Source organism: Juglans regia, chromosome 5 (assembly GCF_001411555.2).
Source record: "Juglans regia cultivar Chandler chromosome 5, Walnut 2.0, whole genome shotgun sequence".
Classification (NCBI taxonomy): domain Eukaryota; kingdom Viridiplantae; phylum Streptophyta; class Magnoliopsida; order Fagales; family Juglandaceae; genus Juglans; species Juglans regia.
This window is the reverse complement of record NC_049905.1, coordinates 18,623,365-18,643,447: the sequence shown is the minus strand read 5'-3', so window position 1 is coordinate 18,643,447 and position 20,083 is coordinate 18,623,365. Positions and strand designations below refer to the sequence as shown.

General features: G+C 38.7%; 3 protein-coding genes across 4 annotated transcripts; 1 reads left to right on the top strand and 2 right to left on the bottom strand.

Annotated features, from left to right (window-relative positions):
* Positions 1 to 1,102: 1,102 nt before the first annotated feature.
* Positions 1,103 to 14,191, bottom strand: LOC109001069 (transcription factor GAMYB-like). 2 transcript variants are annotated; one of them, XM_018978191.2, is made up of 4 exons: positions 13,312 to 13,443; positions 6,201 to 6,574; positions 1,847 to 2,843; positions 1,103 to 1,761 (listed from the first exon to the last, which is right to left on the bottom strand). In XM_018978191.2, exons 2-4 carry the CDS (start codon positions 6,558 to 6,560, stop codon positions 1,616 to 1,618), a joined length of 1,503 nt encoding a protein of 500 aa, XP_018833736.1. In that variant the 5' UTR covers positions 6,561 to 6,574; positions 13,312 to 13,443; the 3' UTR covers positions 1,103 to 1,615. The 2 variants fall into 2 exon arrangements, with proteins under 2 accessions (XP_018833736.1, XP_018833735.1); XM_018978190.2 differs by having other exon boundaries at positions 1,105 to 1,761; positions 6,201 to 6,591; positions 13,312 to 14,191.
* On the top strand, positions 10,364 to 12,493 carry LOC109001043. Its single transcript, XM_018978159.1, has 2 exons — positions 10,364 to 11,201; positions 11,307 to 12,493. Exons 1-2 carry the CDS (start codon positions 10,364 to 10,366, stop codon positions 12,491 to 12,493), a joined length of 2,025 nt encoding a protein of 674 aa, XP_018833704.1.
* Positions 14,192 to 15,553: 1,362 nt separating the features above from the next.
* LOC109001071 (pheophorbide a oxygenase, chloroplastic-like) lies at positions 15,554 to 19,813 on the bottom strand. The gene is made up of 7 exons (XM_018978192.2): positions 19,169 to 19,813; positions 18,509 to 18,744; positions 18,224 to 18,350; positions 17,396 to 17,532; positions 17,072 to 17,231; positions 16,379 to 16,657; positions 15,554 to 15,992 (listed from the first exon to the last, which is right to left on the bottom strand). The coding sequence occupies exons 1-7, from the start codon at positions 19,628 to 19,630 to the stop codon at positions 15,738 to 15,740; spliced, it is 1,656 nt and encodes a 551-aa protein (XP_018833737.1). The 5' UTR covers positions 19,631 to 19,813; the 3' UTR covers positions 15,554 to 15,737.
* Positions 19,814 to 20,083: the final 270 nt, after the last annotated feature.

Here is a 20,083-nt window from a genome sequence, read left to right as displayed (position 1 = left end):
CAGCTTTGAGAAATCTCCAAATAACAACTCATTTTTCCCTCTAGTCCTTCTCTTGCTTTATTCACTTCTCTTCGTGCTCTATCCCTATGTTTGGAAATGCCGGTGTTGAGACTGGGCTTGGAAATCTCACGGTTACCTTTGATAGTTTCCCCCTTAGAAATCTCGATCTGGATCTGAGAGAGGTATTTTTGTTCGCAAGGCAGACCTAAGACTGGAAAGAAATTCTTTGGCTTCATTGCTTCATTTTCGTTTGCAAATGTAACAATATTGTCGATTGCTGTAGAAATCTCATCCATGGCTGCGTCGATGGCTACATTGGTTTCTTTTTTCATAGTAGCAATCATATCTCCAACCCTTTCAAGCTGCTATTGAAACACTCCACAGCTTTGTTTCATCTGAAGAATCAATTCCACGATTAATTCCATGATTGATAAAACAGAGATGGGTGTCTATCTGATACCAATTGTAACACACCAAAGGGGGCTAAGGGATAATCTCACTTCGAGGGTGAATACCTTCGAAAGAAGAAGAAGATAGAAGAAGAAAATTTATCTTTATTTACTGTTTGGATGATTCTTCCAGAGCAAAGTTGCTCAATACATATAACTCACTTAATGGGCCTAAGCTTAGAAGCAATAAGAAGATAATAAAGCACAATCTGCAATTAGTCAAGACTACGGGCCTAAGCCTACTATTTAATACAACTTAAAGTCCAACTAATAATCTAAAGGCTCAAATGTAAGATAAAAAGATAATTGAGGTCCATGGGCCACACGGAATGAACACTTCAAGCTGGGTTGTTACACTTAACATGAGTCATCAAAAGCTATAAGAAATCATCGATCTTTTGTTCTGTCAATTGCGAGCCATGTCTGGCAATGAAATAACGGCGAACCAGTGTTCCAATGTTGGAAACGCAAGCAAGAAGACGGTTTAATAGCAGGATAAAAGACATTGCGTTTGCACAGTCTCTAAGGGTTTCACCATAAAATTAATTAATTAATTTTAAAAAAATTAAAATTAGAAGAAGCAAGCGAGAATGGAGATGAATTATGTTTATGGCGTATTAGCAAAACCTGTATAGCAGCTAGTCATTTCAAAGGACCAAACAAGAAGGATAGAGCCATCAAATTTGAGCATTACCCATATTTCATAATGTGATGGAATTTGTTCTCCACGGTATCTCTTACAAATAAAAGCAAGTGATCACAAGCAAAGAATGAGACGGGAATAATTATTGAAGATCAACACCATGAATTCTGATTAATACGCTTAGGATAAAATAATTTTGCACTCCTCTTTTGTGAAAATGTTCTGCCCCGAAACTCTTTTGGATTGAGAGATGAGATGAGTTGAAATGGTTTGTGAATAGTAGTGAGACTCGTCTCTCAATTCAAACTAAATCTTCCAAGATCAGCACCAAAGCACAAATCATAACATGCAGAGTACAGAAGTTCCCCGGCGATCTCAACGATCTTCATTAGATTTTTATCTCATGCATGCACCAGATCCAAGTCGTGTTAAGAACGTAACAGTCACAGTGCTTATCTGGGAGTAGCCATTGCTGAATTCTTCACCAAAAAGTGCGTCATATAGCATCTGCATGAACTGGTCCTTAACGATGCTGATTGCTATTCCCAAACCAACAAAGGTCAAGTAAAACATCAGGCCTTATAAAGTTTCTCTGACTTGAATCGTCTTTCTTTATGACATAATGACTTGGATCCTGATTGATGACCGTTTCAGGCATAGCATAACTACCTGCATAAGAATGAATGGCAAACTTTATCAACATAATTACATATTTCATCTTACAGAGTGAATCCACAGTTTTCAACATTCTCACCCAGCATGGTTTCAATTGATTGGCATTTATCCCTTGAGCTTCCACTGACAGGTGTATACTCGCTGAACACTGATGCAGTAGAATGGCCCAAAGGTGAATTTGGGTCACCATATGTCTCACATGGATTGATGGGCAAACCTTTCACCACATCTCCCGGCATGACAGAAGTATCCAAACTTTGCTGGGGTGGATTCTTCCTTGATTCTTTCAGAGTACGTGACTGATAGACTATTGCTTCCAACAGACCATGGCTCCTTGGTGAGAGAAAACCTGAATGGGTCTGCTCTGTCGGAGGAGACTGGATCAAAGTATCAACAGAATCGAGTAAAGGAAGTGGGGAAGCAGGCTTGCCCCAGCTACCCAGTCGAGTTTCTGAATATTGGAGTGAAGGGAGCTCCAACTTCATAGCCACAGATATGGGCTCGGAAGAAGAAGAATTGCCATTTAAAAGGGCATGGCTGCCAGAAGGAACACCTAATGGTAACTGGTCACTGGGGTCAAGATCTGGATCATATGAAGGCGGCAAGTTAAAGGATTTGGCAGCCTTCTGATCATAAGAATAATCCACGCAGTGATTGAAGACTGGGAGAGCACTGCTGACACTACCATCCAGACCAGGTAACAGCACCTCCAACTCTTGAAGGCATCTGGGGGGATGCCTTGTTCGGAACAGCAAGTCATAATTATCGGATGAACTAACACCTTGTTGGTGCATGCTGCTCACAGGAATATCAAGAAGTTTTGGGGTGTAAGAGAGATACCCGTGATTGAGTAAATTATCAAGTTCTAAAACTGGAATCTCAAAATTATCTCCCTGCAAGAGATCATGATGGTGTGTGTCCCCAGTGGTCAACATCCCATTGTGATTATTGTCTTCACTACCATTCATTACAGCAGAACACACGTCAGGCGGATAAATTGGTGTGCCTGATCGTTGTAGTCTCTTAATTCTTGTATTCCAGTAGTTCTTTATCTCATTATCTGTACGACCAGGCAGCTACTACAAGGAGAGAAGGAAGAATGTCAAAAGGTTGATAGGTCAGTCTATTCCTGAACATATGAGCATACAAGACAAAAATGAATAAACAAATAAACATATTGGTAAAGTAACGTAGCATTACAAGACTGGTAAAAGGCAAAACATAGTCAACACCGAGCTCAACATACGGCTGTCTTCAGCTGCAAGGGATTAGAAATGCGTGATTTGCAATACAACCATGAATATTTCAAACTAGTCTCTGTTTATACTGAGAGAAAAGAAAGTCGGAAAATGATGGAACTAGTGTAAATGGATGAATAATCTACAATTAACAAAAAGAGGATGTTAGATATATCACTCAACTAGCCACAATCAGAAATATACATATATATATATATATATATATATATATATGGTATCGACATCCAACTGATGGGGACAACTAGATGGTTGAGGAAGGTTTACAATAGAGATGGGAATCTGAATTCTAAAGCACATATTTAATTTCGGACAGCAATGGTGCTGCAGGCCCCACCTAGGATTTATCAAACTTGTTTGACTGTTGGAGCTTTTATTTTAGCTGGTTCTAATGATAGGTTCTTAATTGTTAATCCAGGAGTATTAATTTAGTACATATTATCAAGTTGTTCCAGGGACTTTGTTGTCACATCCAACCCAAAGGACTGAATTCCAGAAACCCCAGCACGAATCTAGACTTCTTCCTCCTGTTTTCCTCTCCCCACCCCCACTCCCACCTCTTTTCTGATCACAGACAATCCAATAACCCCTAATTTTAGACATACAGCCCCATCCCACTGGTTCTGTGACTCATCCTCTTTACATAAAGAGGTTTTTAAGGTCTGCCTCATAAACAAATCTAATATTAACAAAGTACCAATTTTCTTATGTGAGAAAACAAATGTTATCCCAACTTTTCTTGAAAACATTTTCGAACTAGCTTCCCTCAATACCAAAGATTCGTAGTGTGAACTTAAGTAAGAAACTGGCAGATTACTTGCCTCAAAAGGAACATAATTTATAGGCATAATGAAGCTGTTCACATGACAAATCCAAAAGATTCATAATAAGCTCAGTTGGTTTGAAACAACCAATTTGTGCATATCTGTATGATATAGGGTTTAGGAACATAAAGGATTGAAAGCAAGCCAATTATATAAACGTCTTACATGAATGGTTATAGCCATTTCACCAACCAATATAATGCATTTGCAGTAATTAGAACATTTCTTCCCAATTTCAGACTATATAGATTCAACTTGGGATGCTTCTATTTTCAAAAAAAGGGAGTAAGAATCCAATTTTTTTTTTAAGTAGAGTAAGTTTCCAAAATGAGGGTATAGATGCTGAAAACTCAAGTGTATCCGTTTGTACTCCTGACATCAGCATCAAACATCTGCCTGGAGAAATTTTGTTATTCTGTCAGTCAAACAAGAGATAATTAAGCAATAAAACCAGCCTAATTCTGAAGAGTGGGCTCGAGAACTTAAGATGTTACTATACTTGGTTTTTGACATTTATCCCATTTTTTCTCAAGAACCAAACCCTTCAGATGGAAATTTAATGGCTGCTCAATATGAAGTGTTAATCAGAACAAAGGTAGCAAAAGCTCGCCATCAAACCAGTGCATTACAAAGTAAGAACCAGGAAAAACAAAGCACAACAACAGAAGTATCTTCGTAATTGGGACTATCAATGTTGTTTAGTAGCAAAGTACCAAAACTCTAGCTATTGTACATATGCTAATATTGCACACATACCCAGTCAAGACAAAAGTAAAAAAGCAATCAACTGAGAATCAATTAAGTCAGGAAAAACAGGGCTAAATACTAATCAATCCTTGTGGTTTGACCTTTAGACAAATTAATCTCTGATTTTTAATTTTGAACATTTCATCCCTATATTCTCAACTTGAGTCGTTTGGATCCTTCCGTTACAAACCTGTCAGACCCACTAGCAGAGCCCTTGCCACATGGCTCATAAGCCACATCATCGCCAATTACAATGCAACACACATCATATTTAGCTGTGTACATCCACATGTCGCAATAAATAAAAAATATTTAAAAATAAAGAAAAAAAATAAAAATCTAAATAAAAATATTATAGGACGGGACAAGAGGTTCCCTCCCAAATAACCGGGTGGATTTGGGGTGGCTGCAGCCATCATCCCAAGTAAGAAAGGCCCTTTGATCGAGAGGGGACCTCCCCTCCCGATCTGTAAGCCACGTGACAGGGGCTCTGTTAGTGGATCTGACAGATCTGCAACAGAATGATCAAAACGACCGAAGTTGAGAATATAGGGAGTGGAAAAGTTCAAAAGTAAAAATCATGGAGTAATTTGTCTAAAGGCCAAACCACAGGAGCTATTTGGTATTTAACCCAAAAAGATGACCATGTTCCAGAACTATAGTATCGAACAATTCAGCAGGTGTCAAAAGGAAACTTGGGGTTATCAGACTAAGAAGCACAGACAGTTATACGGCACCATGTTCACATCAGCAGCCATTTTCAGCACATCAATCATCTGGGATCACATGAACATTGAAAAAACTCTCATAGGCTATTTCCATAATTCAATTTCAAATAATAATCAACAACTCCCTTACATATGTTTGACATTCCCTTATATATAATCGTAAATAAAAGATTTTAAAATCAATTTAAGCACTAAAACCACATTATAAGAAAACTCTGAAACCTCATGGATTTTACCAATTGACTCCAACGTTTAGAGCTACCAAAGACTCAAAAGCAATCCAACAAAAAAACTAAAGAGAAACAACTGTACGTAGAGACTCTAAATAGACTTACAATTCTTTGACCAATCAAAATTACAAACTAAAAAAACAACTAATAAGACAACTTCAAAACCACGATAACTCCTAATATGATAACTCAAACTCATTCAGCCAAATTGACCAGTTCAAACTCCCATATGATTTGTAAATGGGCTCCAACTCTAAGGCTTGCGTCCATTACAGAGCTCCGTCTGCCACTCCCCATGAAGTCGTGTAATTTCTTCTTGTTTGACTAATCTCAGAAATATTCGGCTGGACTTGAAACAACAATAAGAATTTATTTATTAATTTTCTCTATCTAGGGCATGATGGGTATCATTGGCTTTCATGGTTAAAAATTTTCCAAAGAGTAATGCAAACTGGCCTGCATCAATATGTCTCTAAATATGTGGGTGCACTTGAGTGTGCAGACACATAGAGTCCAATGTCTGCCCATTAAACATGGGCATGAGATGTACCTTATAAATGAAAATACTATTCACATCTAAAAGTAACTAGACATATCAGAATATACGTATTAGGAAACTAAGACTGAAAGTAGAAAATTTTCACTAACCTCTGCAGCCATTCGAGCCCATTTGTTTCCCATCTTAGCATGCATTTCAATGATACAGCGCTCTTCCTCTGGAGTGAATGCACCCTTCTTCAAATCTGGTCTTAGGTGATTCGCCCAACGTAGACGGCAGCTTTTCCCACACCGGGAAAGTCCTGAGTGCTTCTGTACAGCATTCCAGTTCCCCTCCCCATACTTTTCAACATATTCCACCAAAATTGCATCTTCCCCTGATGTCCAAGGGCCTTTCTTCAATGGAACTCCTTCCAAATCTCCTTCAGTTTTAGCTTCTTCAACTGATTCCAAATCTAGGCTACCCTTTGACTTTTTTGAGCTCCCACTCTTGTTCACTGTGCCCATCATCTCCTCAAATATTCCTAAAAGATCATGAAAACTAACATTCCAACAAATAAAGAAGCAGCAAGTGAGTTGGCAAATCAGAACATGTGGAAGCAAAACATACAGATTAATGGATGGGAAATATTAGCTGCAGCAGCTTTGTTTACATCAGAAAGAGAGAATAAACACGAAATGAAAATAGAAGGGAAAAGAAGACAATAGACCAAGGAAAAACTTTTTTTTACAAGTAAAAGATTGTATTAATAAGAATAGGCATAGCCCAAGTACACAAGGGGTATACAAGAGGTAACACCTTGTTAGGAGGAATAATGGAAACAAGAAAATCATGAAAGTCTAGGCCATTGAAATCTACAGCTTTAGCCCATAGGGATAAAGTTTTAACAAAGAATAATCTAATCTCCTCGAATGAGCACTCCTTATCTTCAAAAGTCCGATCATTTCATTCCTTCCATAGGAACCATAGAATACAAATAGGAACCATCTTCTACATAGCTGTGATTTGTGGAATAACACCTAGGTTCGTCCAGCTGGCCAGAAGCTCGACCACAGTAGTGCTTCTATCTCTAACATCTGAAGACATCATCCCATATCGCTTTAGCAACCTCAGAATGCAGTATAAGATGATCCACAGTCTCGCTACCCTTTCTGCACATACAGCACTATCGACAACAATCACCCGGCGTTTCTATAAATTTTCCATAGTCAAAATTTTGTCCAAAGAAGCTATCCAAGCAAAAAATACCGCCTTGGGAGGCACCTTATTTCTCCAAATCCTTCTCCAAGGAAAGTAATTGTTCTACGGATATGTGAAGGACTTATAGAAGGAATCAACAGAAAATGTACCTTTTATAGTGGGTACCCACCACAAACTGTCAGTTCCGTGAGTACCAACCAAGGAAAAACTTGCCCTCGATTCAGAAATAAAACAATTGTATTTCAAGAAACAGATCCAGATATCCTTGAAATTGCCTTCTAATACATTTTACACTAGAATATGACTTATTGGCAAAAGACAGCAGCAAGTTTTCATGCATTTTTATCAGCAATCTTTTAGAGGAAGGTAGAAGGGATTTTATAACTCTATGTAAGAAATTGAGAGACTTTTGGTTTCTCACATGTCCCAAAGTGCAAAAAAATTAAAGAGCCGAAGCTTTTACTATGTTCTTTTTTCCTTTTGCCGCAACCTAGCAGAGGACAAAATCTAAACCTCATGGTTGGCTCGAGTGGTAAGCGTCTTGGTCTTGGTGGTATGCTCCTTCTAGGTCTAAGGTTCAAACTCGCATGCGCAAATAATTTTTAGGGGCCAACGGACCGGGAGAATTTACCCTTGAATTACCCAAGGTGCCCTTACGGGAAATTCTTTACCAAATGCTTGTGCGCCCTCAAGATTGGTTGAAACTTCGTTCACGGGCATCCAGCACCAATAAAATAGAAACAAAGCACTAAATTTGTTAAATTCAAAGCAGGACAAAACTTAGAAGAATTGAACCTTTAACCAATTGAATACAAGATTAGATAACTTGCAAAACTCATTAGAGTCACCTCAAAGTCTTTAATTCACCCCATTTCCGAAACCCAGAAGGTCTAGCGCACTAATCCAATTGAGTGAGGGGGTGGGGGATTACAGAAAGCATATATATTAAAAGTAATGGAACCATATTGAGCTCGTCGGCGACACAAAAAGAGCCGTCATGCTTGCCCGTGCCACAGACAGTACCGATGGCCTCATCCAGGCCTCTGGCTAATTTTTTGGGCTCGCCCCCGACCTCAGCTGGGAGGGAAATTTGCATGGAGGCTTCGACCTCCACTGGGCTGCCTTGGGTTGAGGGCTCCGATGTTTTGGAGACCCCTTCAATGGTTCTGTGCACTGTGGACGAAGGGGATGACGAGTCATCGACGGAAGGGATTCTCTCAGATGATGAGTCTTCACACGGTTTTGATCTTCAGCTAGTTTGCAAGGAGTATGGAGATGACACGGATCGGGGGGGGATCCTAAAGATGTTCCTAGTCCTCTATGCTCGTTGCCACCAGTGCCTTCAGGGGCTGGCGTACAACCTAATTGGGTATTACAAAAGGTTGATGTTCTTCGACACTGCCTTGGGATTTCATGCGAAGGCTATGAGGACCAATTTAAAGCCCTCATCATTGCCATAGAAGCAGGACAGCCACATCTTGCTAAATCTGCTACTAAAAAAGATAGGGAGCTCAAGAGGCTTGCTTGCTCCATTAACTATGATGCAAGAGAAGGAAGTGCAAGTAGGGGAAGACACAATGATAGGGTGAACCTCGATGTTCCATGAAGCCCAAGATCCTTTCATGGAATGTTCGGGGCTTGAATGATCCAAGCAAGCGCCTGAGAATAAAGAACTTATTACAGGAGTGGAAGCCAGATGTGATATGTTTGCAGGAGACTAAGTTGAAGTATATCGATAGGCAATTAATAAGAAGCTTGTGGAATTGTCCTTATGTGGAATGGACCACCCTTGTCTCTAAGGGTGCTTCAGGGGGCATATTAGTGCTGTGGGATAAGAGAATAGTCAATTTGGTGGAGGATTTTGTTGGCGCATGTTCGGTAGCTTACTCTTTCTCAAATGTAGAAGATGGTTTCGTTTGGGGGTTCTTAGGTGTTTACAGGCCAAATCTTGACAACAAAAGACAACTTCTTTGGGACGAAATAGCTGGTGTGTGTAGTTGGTGGGATATCCCGTGGGGTATTGGAGGCGATTTCAACGTCACTCAATTCACAAGTGAAAGATCAGGGGATTCCAACATGGGCTCAGCCATGGCTGATTTTTCAGCACTTATTTTTGAGATGGAACTGGTTGATCTACTTTTGGCAGGAAGAGATTTCACTTGGTCTAACGGGAGGGCTTGATCTAGGTTGGACAGGTTCATTGTCTCTTCCTCATGAGAGGTCCACTTCCCCAACCTTTGCCAAAAAAGGCTTTCCAGACTTTGCTCCGATCACTTACCCCTTTTATTAGATTGTGGGGGTCTTCACGGGGGACATAGATATTTTAAATTCAAGAATATGTGGTTAAAGGTAGATGGGTTCTCGAAGTAAGTTAGATCATGGTGGAACTCCTATCAACTCACGAGGCACCCCTAGCTTCATTTTGGCTGGGAAGCTAAAAGCTTTGAAAAATTATCTAAGGAAATGGAATTTGGAAGTCTTTGGGAATATTAATGACCAGCGCTTTACTCTCTCTCAAGAGCTGCAACATTTTCATGTTCAAGAAGTGGGGGGGACTCTTTCGGAGGATGATAAAGTAAGGAAAATGGTAGTAGTAGCTGAGCTGGAAAAAATCACCCTTACGAAGGAAATCTCTTGGAGACAAAAATCTCGGGCCATTTGGTTGAAGGAAGGGGATAGGTGCACAACGTTTTTCCATAGAGTTGCTAATTCCCATTGTAGAAACAATGCCATTGAGGTCCTACATTCGGAAGGCAGGGTTTTGACGGATAGAGTTGGGATAAAAAATCACACTGTTCATTTTTATGACAAGCTTTTAACGGAGCAATATCAATGGAGACCCAAGGTAAACGGACTAAATTTTGATCCAATTGATCAAGCAAGTGCGGCTTGGTTGGAGAGGTCCTTTGAAGAAGACGAGGTACTTAGTGTGCTTAACGGGAAGGCGAAAGATAAAGCGCCGGGCCCCTATGGCTACACAATGGCTTTCTTCTAAACTTGTTGGAATATTTTAAAGGAGGATCTTATGAAAGTTTTTCTCGAATTTCACTCTTTCATGAAATTTGAGAGAAGTCTAAACACCACTTTCATCGCCCTTATCCCGAAAAGGGCAATGTCGGTGGAGGTACACGATTTCCGGCCCATAAGTCTAGTGAGTGGGGTCTATAAGATCATCTCAAAAATTCTGGCGAAGAGACTAAGTGAAGTTATGGGGAAGATCATCTCGAAGTCACAAAGTGCGTTTGTTAAAGGAAGACAAATTTTAGACTCTGTTCTTATTGCTAATGAATGCTTGGAGTCTAGAGTTAGAAACAGCACCCAAGGTCTCTTGTGTAAATTGGATATGAAAAAAGCATTTGATCATGTCAATTGGGATTTCTTGTTGTACATTCTTGGCAAGCACGGCTTCGGGGAAAGATGGTGTCAGTGGATAAAACATTGCATCACAACCGTTAGTTTCTCCACTTTGATCAATGGTACCCCCGAAGGTTTCTTTCGCAGCTCTAGGGGTTTGAGACAAGGGGACCCTTTATCTCCTTTGTTATTCATTTTAGTAATGGATGTATTGAGTAGAATGTTGGAGGGGGTGGTGGATAGGGGTTTCATCTCAGGCTTCTCGGTGGGTAGTTCCTTGCATGAAAGCTTATCAGTTGCTCATCTTCTTTTCGCCGATGATACATTGATTTTTTGTGACTCAGATCCCGATCAGATTTGCTCCTTGAGAGCCCTCCTTCTGTGTTTTGAAGCTATCTCAAGCCTCAAAGTGAACTTATTAAAGTCCGAGCTAGTCCCAGATGGACTGGTTAATAATCTAAGTGAAGTGACTGCCATCTTGGGTTGCAAGGTGTCACTCTTGCCAAATAAGTATCTGGGACTTCCTTTGGGGGCTCCCCACAAATCTAAGGCAATGTGGGATGGGATTGTTGAGAAAATTGAATGCAAACTGGCGGGTTAGAAGAGAATTTATTTGCCTAAAGGCTGCCGAATCACGCTTATTAAGAGCACATTTTCTAATCTTCCCACATACTTTTTATCTTTATTCCCTTTGCCTGCAGGGGTGGCAAATAGATTGGAAAAGATCTTCCGTGACTTCTTGTGGGGAGGGCTAGAAGATGAGAAAAAATTACATTTGATTAAATGGGATAAAGTTTGCACCCCTTTGTCTTGCGGTGGTTTGGGGATTAGAAAATTGAGAATCTTCAACAAGGCTCTACTTGGAAAGTGGCTTTGGCAGTATCACCAGGAAGGGGACGCTCTTTGGAGAAGCATCATCGACATTAAATACGGGAGCATTTGGGGAGATTGGTACTCTAATGCGGTAAGAGGGGCCTACGGGGTGGGTGTTTGGAAATTCATTCGAAATGGATGGGAAGACCTACTCAGTAATTTCATATTTGAGGTGGGAAGGGGCACGCGTATCAGATTTTGGCATGATATCTGGTGTGGCGATGTGGCCTTGGAAAATGCTTTCCCTTCATTGTATAGGATTGCGTCAGACAAGAAGGCTTCTGTGGCTGATAATATGAGCATTTCCGCTAATTCTTTTCATTGGTCAGTGAGTTTTTCTAGAGTTGTACAGGATTGGGAGGTGAACGACATTGTTGATTTCTACAATATTTTATATGCGTTGAAAGTACAAGTAGGTAGGGAAGATGGACTAATATGGACACACACCGGGAACAAGAAATTCTCAGTCCGCTCTTATTACAAATTTTTTACGGTTCATCCCACCAATGCCTTTCCTTGGAAGAGCATTTGGAAGAGCAATGCACCCTTTAAAGTTGCCTTTTTCGGCTGGTTGGCATCCCATGGGAAGATATTGACTATTGATAAACTGAAAAAGCGAGGCATTTACTTAACCGATTGGTGCTTTATGTGTAAACACAGCAGCGAATCAACAGACCATTTACTTCTTCACTGCGAAGTAGTCAAGGCTTTATGGGACGACATTTTCACTAGGCTTGGTATTGCATGGGTGATGCCCAGGAGGGTCTCGGATTTATTTTCATGTTGGAGAGGGATTAGGGGCAACCGTCATATTGCAGCTGTTTGGAAGATGGTGCCTCTATGCTTAATGTGCTGCACATGGATTGAAAGAAATGGTCGATGTTTTGAAAATAGGGAACGCTCTCCGGATAATTTTAGGGCCTTTTTCTATCACACTTTGTTGCTTTGGGCTTCTTCTATTGTATTGTATGGTAGGAATTTTAACGACTTTTATGCTACTTTCCGTAGCGCGTAGTTTGTAACTAGGCTTTTTCTTGTACACTTCCCGTGTACTTGGGCATTGCCTTTTTACGTGGATTAATATAACTTCTTACTTATCAAAAAAAAAAAAATGTTATGGACCACGAAACCTATCTTGAACAAAATTATCGATTACTGAAAGTAGGTTAAATGAACTCAAAGGCACTTGAATAATTTCAACAAAAACACTATTATCAAAACACTAAAAATTATTCACTGCATAATCCCTATAATTCAGAATACAATAATATAGAATAATAATGAATAATATGATTAATAAATATTAACTCTAATATAGAAGCAATTAATACAGATTTCATGTAGATAATAAATAGAGGTAATTTATAGACATAAGTGGGTATGGGGTATCAAGCCCACATCGTTAGGTTGGAAGGCAAGGGGCTATATTTGACATTGATTCATCGTTTTTAACATCTCTAATTTAAAACAGAACGTGAATTTCGGTTTCATTCGGCTCCTTTATGGAAGAGAAACATACAAGGAAATAGAATTATTTTGGTTTTCAATTCATGCTGAAGGGTCTGGCTTCAGTCCAGTTCCTGTGTGAACTGGAGAAAGGCAGATGCCGAAAAGTGTGCAAATCAAAATGTCCAATTAGCACCGGAACTGGACAGAAGCAGGATATACAACTGATCAAAATGTCTAATAATAATTATTATAAATAATAATAAACAACCTATCTTACTAAAAATAAGGAAGGGCCCTATCTAAGCCCCATCGTTACGAAGCTACAAAAGCTGATGATGAAAATGATAATGAATAGAATTGGCAAGAAATGACCTTTTTCTTTACCTGAAATATTGAAGACTGCTGGAGTTGCAGAGCTCAAATGATTGGCATCAGCCACTGATAATTTGCAAAACCCCAAAACCCTAGAAAACTCGCTCAATCCAAAACAGCAAGATAAATTTGAAGCGGAAAATATTTTAGAAAGTTAAAAAAAAAATAATAATAAAGACGATAGGAAACGCCAAGATAGTCCTTAAGAGCTCGTTTCAAATACCGGAATTCACCAATATTGACATAGAATTTCTCAAATGCAAGCTTTGGTCAAACGTATAGAAAAATAAACATGAAGCCGAAAAATCAAGAGCCAACGTGAAAACCGACATTCAGTTCAACTCTGATCCTCTAGTCAGAAAAATAATATTAATCAGAAAAAGAAAGAACAGAGAAGTTCCCAGATCCAGTTAACAAAGACCCAGCTTAGGAACTTTAAGGGGAAAAAAAAAAAAAAAAGAAAGCCAGTGAAGAATGAGAAGCAAGAAGGTGGATGAAAGATAGAGGGAAGGAGAGAACGAGAAGGAAATGTATACGTAAAAACCCCCCGACCCTAACCGTAGTCAGTGAAGAAGCAATTGCTCGATCTGAGCATAGAGTCAGAGAGCGAGAGTATGTGAGAGCTGGGTAATCGAAAAGTTACAATCTTTTTGACGTGGAGAGGAACGGTGGATTTCAAGATGAAGCAAACAAACAAAATGTTGGAAGAAACCCAATTTTAATAGAGAAAAAAGGAGGCCGCAAAAAAGTTGGAAATCAGGAGAGTCAGAGATGAGCCAGCCACTTTTCGTTTTTAATATCTTGTGGATATTTTGGTTGTGTTTTATACTCTCTCTACTTGGAATCTGGAATCCCCTTTACCTTCTCGCTCTCACTCTGGATCTCCCTCTCTCTCAGAATATCAAGGTCCTCGGCACAGAAATCCCAAAAAGATGAGAATTCTTTTTGCCTCGTTTAATTCAAAATTCATATTAACTTATCTTGATTTATTTCAATTTATCTTATCATTATAATTTTTTTAAATTTTATATAAAATATAATAAATAATTTAATTTTTTTAAATTTTAAAATAAATTTTTTAAATTCTCATACAAAATATAATAAATAATTCAACTTTTATTCAATTATTCATAATTCATCTCTAAATTTAAATCACTCTTAATTTTTATTTTTCTCCCCCGAGAGTTTTTATTAATTTAACCGGAATATCTTAGACAACCAACAACCTACGGATCTCCTCCCTCTGCCAAGAGCCAGGAGATATCAGGTATCTCTCTCCTCGTGCACTCTGCTTGTGGCCCATGGGACATCATTTTGGAATTTTTCTATTCATGTTCATAAATCATGTGTATGCATAATTATATATATAGGAGTTTGAACCTAATTTTCCTATTTGAAGACTACTCCTTATGTCGTCTAGTCTAAAAGGACCTTGGCCATAAATCATAAATTGTTAAAATAAAATTTATGTGATATTTATAATGTTTATTGAGAGTGATTAATAAAGTGACAATTAGACTATTGATATATCTCTATTAGTATATGATTTTAGTCCGATTATATGCGTTACAATAGTTAAGATTAATACATTCGTAGAAACCCAGTTAATGACTCATGTAATTTCATTATTTCTATCATGGGCAAAATCGGAATTCGGACATTATAAATATGTAGTATGATCTCCCTTCCAAATTCACTTTTGACTCATATGTATCTAATGGTATTGAGATTATAAAAAGTGTGAATCTTGGACGTGGTTTGATATGTGGATTCTCCATATCCAGCACATGATCATGCAAGCAATGTGATCGATGTGAACACAATTGGAAGAATAGATCTTTTCCCTTTGAGTATAGTTGCGTCCATCTCAAATGAGAAGGGAAAGATCTCTGTCTCGTCACACTGTATGTGCCCATCAACACGCGATGGGGTGAACATATTATCTTTTTCCTAAAACTGGCGATGGGGATCTCCCACTTCATGCTGAGACAAAGCATTAGGTAGGAAAGGGAAATCTCATCTTCCCCCCACCCCTCCATTCACAAGCAGTAGACAATGCAAGCGATGAAGTTGTAATGAATACGACCATGATTGGAAGGATATGATCATGATTGTGTCCACTATCAATAACAAGGGTAGAGATCTCTCCCTTTCCACAGTGTGTGACAGCTAGGAATAAAGATGGTTTGAATTTGTAGGCTGTGTATATTCTTAAAACAAGAAACTATTTGAGAGGATAATTCCCCCAAATTTACCAATCTCAAAACATAATGGTAGCTCATTTTCACAGTGCATATAAAGACTTGAATGACAAGTTATCTGTACAATTTTTGGTATATATTCTTTATAAATTCTCAATCTTCATACAAAGATTGATTCACAGTAGTTTCTAATGCCTATGCATATTGGCAAACAGTGCCCAAGTATTTTCTCTCTTTCTAATCAATTTCAGAATGCACATAATCAACAAATACAAAGTTCTTTTGCAGTTCATGCAAAGCAAAAGCCGAGCCAGAACTAAGAAGTGCAAGCCCGGCCAGGAAAATCCGTAATTGCATATCTGATGGAATCCCAGCCGTTGCACAGCAAATAACTGCTGCACCAATTAGAAACTTTTGCAATGCCTGGAATGTTGTATAAGCTCCTTTACATGATGAACATTTAAGAGTGTGCTGCTCAAATCTGTCCAACATCTGCAAAACAAAATGGAAACAGAACTAGAACAAATCAGTAGCAATACCAATGTATCTTGTACGCTGTGCTGACCTATTAGGATATTCTCTTAATTGTTGAGATTAAGGGGTCATTTTAAAACATGATATACCTTTGTATACAGGCATTTTTGTGTATGTCCTAGCATCTAAAAAAATTGAAAATTAATTAAATAAAAGAAGGGTTCAGGATCTTACAGAAAAGAGTCTTCCCCCATCTGGTTATAAAATTGCAATATTTTTATTGCTCTCATCTTAGAAACTAAATAGCATGTTTATACTGTATTATCAAAAAAATCAAGGAACAAAATTCTACAAACTCAATATAGACCTGCTCTAAAAATGTGAGTGACAATGAGTTTCCACACCTGACGTTTTGATAAAACTGTTGATGGCAAAGGTTGTAGGTTGCTCATGCCAAACCACTCAGGTTGGCTATTCCCATGTCGTCTCAACCAATTTCGAAATGCCAAGACAAGGCGATCAGCTTGGGTGGGTGTAAAAGTTATTGTCGTATACTGCTTATTAACATCAGCAGAACCCTCCTTTGTCTTTGAAAGAAATATCTTCTCTTGACCTTGGAGGACAATCATGTCCCCATCATACACCTTATTTGAAGTCCAATGCTCATGCCATCTAGGAACCACCTAACACCAGTGCATACATAATAGGAACTAAGTTAAAAGGATATGATCACTCATTAAAATGGAAATAAAAATCAGATATTATTCAAACGCAGTTTGACACAAAACTTATCATTACTCGGTTATTATGCAAATGGAATTATACCACAAGGAGCCACTGTGATGCAACATCAAGATGAGATTTATTACTGTGATGCAACATCGAGATGAGATTTATTCTTTTCACAAGAGGGCATGATTAAACTTAACACGTTTGCTAATCTAAGAGAAGCAATTACAATAATTTGCATAAGAAAATAGCAAGCTAATAAAAATGATCAAAGAGAGAATTTAACTAAAAGGGAGAACTGATCGGAATGCCCATCTAATTGGTGACATTTTAAGCTAAATACAGAAGAATGGTACTAGAGTTCTTACCTGCCACCAGGCATGCCCTGGTACTGTGAACTGGGAGAAATTTCTGGCACTGCAAACAATAGATCGAGTCTTTCCAGGTGCCATTGGCACATTGAAGGAACAAATCCATATTATCCATTTTTTATCGCCAACTATCGGAAGCTTTACGTCTATTTCTATTCTGTTAAACATCAATGCATGTATGAGTAGGACTCAAATTTCTAAGCAACCACATGCAAGAATCAAAGTCATGAGATTTTATTAGTATCATGCAAACACCACATTATCAATGGTAAATGCAAGAATATGCAGCTTTAACTGCTTATGCAAGAGTGGTAAACTTACTTATTCATATAATAACAAGGTGCAACAAACTCGGCAGTGATCCGTGGGTTACCATCATTGGCTCCTGCAAAGCCCCAGTGACCACTAGACTCTAACTTAAAAGGCAGAGGTTTGGCTCTATCTCTTCTTCCCGTAACCTGTAAATAGATTTATACTTTGAAGCAACCTAAGTATGGAGTGGCAGGTGATGTCTAGGGTTCAAGTTCCCTTAGGTGCATGAATATTCTACCAAAAAAAGTCATCCAATATAAAAAGCGCAAACATTTACCATTCTTCCTTATTTAGCAAGTTGCCTCTTTAACAACTTTCCCCATAATATTTCAGTTGAACAGATCATGGCCAGCCATAGTGTTGCTTGTATTTCTAAATCTTATAAACCAATAAAGTCAAACACATATGCAGAGTTAACTTTTAAATACTGATGAGCATTACAAGTACTTAGGTCTCAGCATTAGACTTGCCACAGGCACATACAACACAACAATATACCAACTGATTTCTGCTTTTACAGAACCAGAGTTTACTTATTCTCCGAGCCTTATAAAGAATCAGAAGTAAAACCTATTTCATCCTGACAGCACTTGTTGTCTGAAGCAATTTAGAGAAAAGAGAAAGTCAACCATGAGCACCCCTCCAAATACAGGCAAGCTGTTACGTTAGTTCCATATATGCTATAGTGGTTGGGTTATCAAACACATATCCATGTTGAGAATCAGGTTTGATTATCTTCTTATTGAATTAAAAACTGCATTGGCAATGCACACAACACATACGCAGGGCAGCATCACAACTACATAAATTCGATTTAATATTGTTACAAATATATACCTTGTGATGAGCAAAATCAATGTGGGAAGGATCAGATACATTCTCCATGAGGGTATCATAGCCATAGAACAGATCACGCTGAATGGTCACCGATGAAAACTCAGGTTTATCAAAGTCATCAGGCAGCCTACATAACAAAACAAGTTTTTTAAAACATTCATCACATTGCAGTGAATTTTATATTCATCTGACTTAAAATAATCATGAATCGACATCCTCAACTTAATGATTAAATCAAATCAAAACAATTGGAAGCAGATTGCAGATATGAACTGAATCAATCACCTGGGAGGCTTGGTAGTTTGTGCTCTTTCCCATCCATTCTCATCCGGCCAAACGAAGAGTAGGCCTTGTGACTGCATCGTAGGGAACTTCGTAACGCATGCTCTTGAGGACTTAACAGCACGAGCTTCAGGACCTTCAGATGAAGCCTGAGGGATCCTAGCACAAGATCCACAGCCATCAAATGACCAACCATGGTATGAACACTGCAAGTTGCCACCTTCATCAATCCGCCCTTCCTACAAACCATATGAACTCATCAGGATCGCGGAAAGACATCAAGAACCCAATTCCTCACTTCTTCATAGAGAATTTACAAGATATAAAGAAACCCTCATATATGACTTTATATATTACATCATTTCGGGACACAATAGGGCATGAATTCCTCTAGAAGCCGAAAAACAGAGGAAAAAACAGAGCATGTAGCAACTTTATCTATACCAACATATATCCTATGCCACTTTATCTACCGAATTAATTATTTAGCTATATATCCATCAAATTGCTTACCTATTGTTTAAAAAATCAAAAATCAAATATAAGGTGAGCGTTTGTTAAATTAGTTTATTTTCCTTTCATAGCAATTAAACAGAGCATAACTTCAATTTGCACAGAAATTGGAGTGTAAAAATCAAGACGAAATGGAGAAGATTAATTTACAGATAAGGGCGCGAGGCGGTGGGGGCATTTGTCGTCGAAAGCGACCCATTCACAAGCAGACCTGTCGAACCAGAGCACGAGATCTCGACCCAGAAGCTGAAACGGGGTAGGGAGCAGAGGGTCCAAATCTTCGATCAAAGAAACTGGGTACCAGTGATCCCTCCAAGCGAACTTGGCATTGGACGAGCTTTCCTCACTGTGCTCATCCTCAACTCCATACCCTTCTATCACATGCTCTTCTTCTTGTCGATTCCCCCCAGATGCTGGTGTGGTTGGAGGAGCAGCTACACGCGGAAGAGAAAGACGTCTACTTGCTCTGTCTCTACTCGTAGTGGGTGATTTTCTTGAAGAGAGGCTTGGGATATTGGTGGAGTTAAAGGGAAGGGTGGACTTGGGTAGCGATGGTGGTGACGATATGGTAAGAGTTGCAGCAGAAGCAGAGGCCGAGAGTAGCACTGCCATGATCGTGTCTAATAGTTCAACTTCATTCCCGACGATATTCCTTCTTTACACACTACAGAGAGGGAAGAGGGGGGAGGGGTTGGGTTGCTTTTTCACACGAATTTCAAGAGCTCTGCGTGCAAGTTTGAAATGGCTTGGGAGAGTGATGGATACGGATGTAACTACTAGTTCACCCAGTATCTACGCCTCAGTTTCCATCTTAATTTAATTTATAAGATACAAGATTTAAAAAAATAAATAAATTAAATTATATGGGATAGATAATATGTGATGTTATATAGAATTATTCATTCCACTTACGGTCGGATTTATCAAATTAGTTATTGTTGTGAATTCAAAATTCTCTCCTAAAACTGTGTAGAAAATTTGATTGGATTTGTATATGGTTTTATATAAGAAAAATTATTTTCATCAGTCATTATTCAGCATCTCATATCCTATAAAAAATATTCT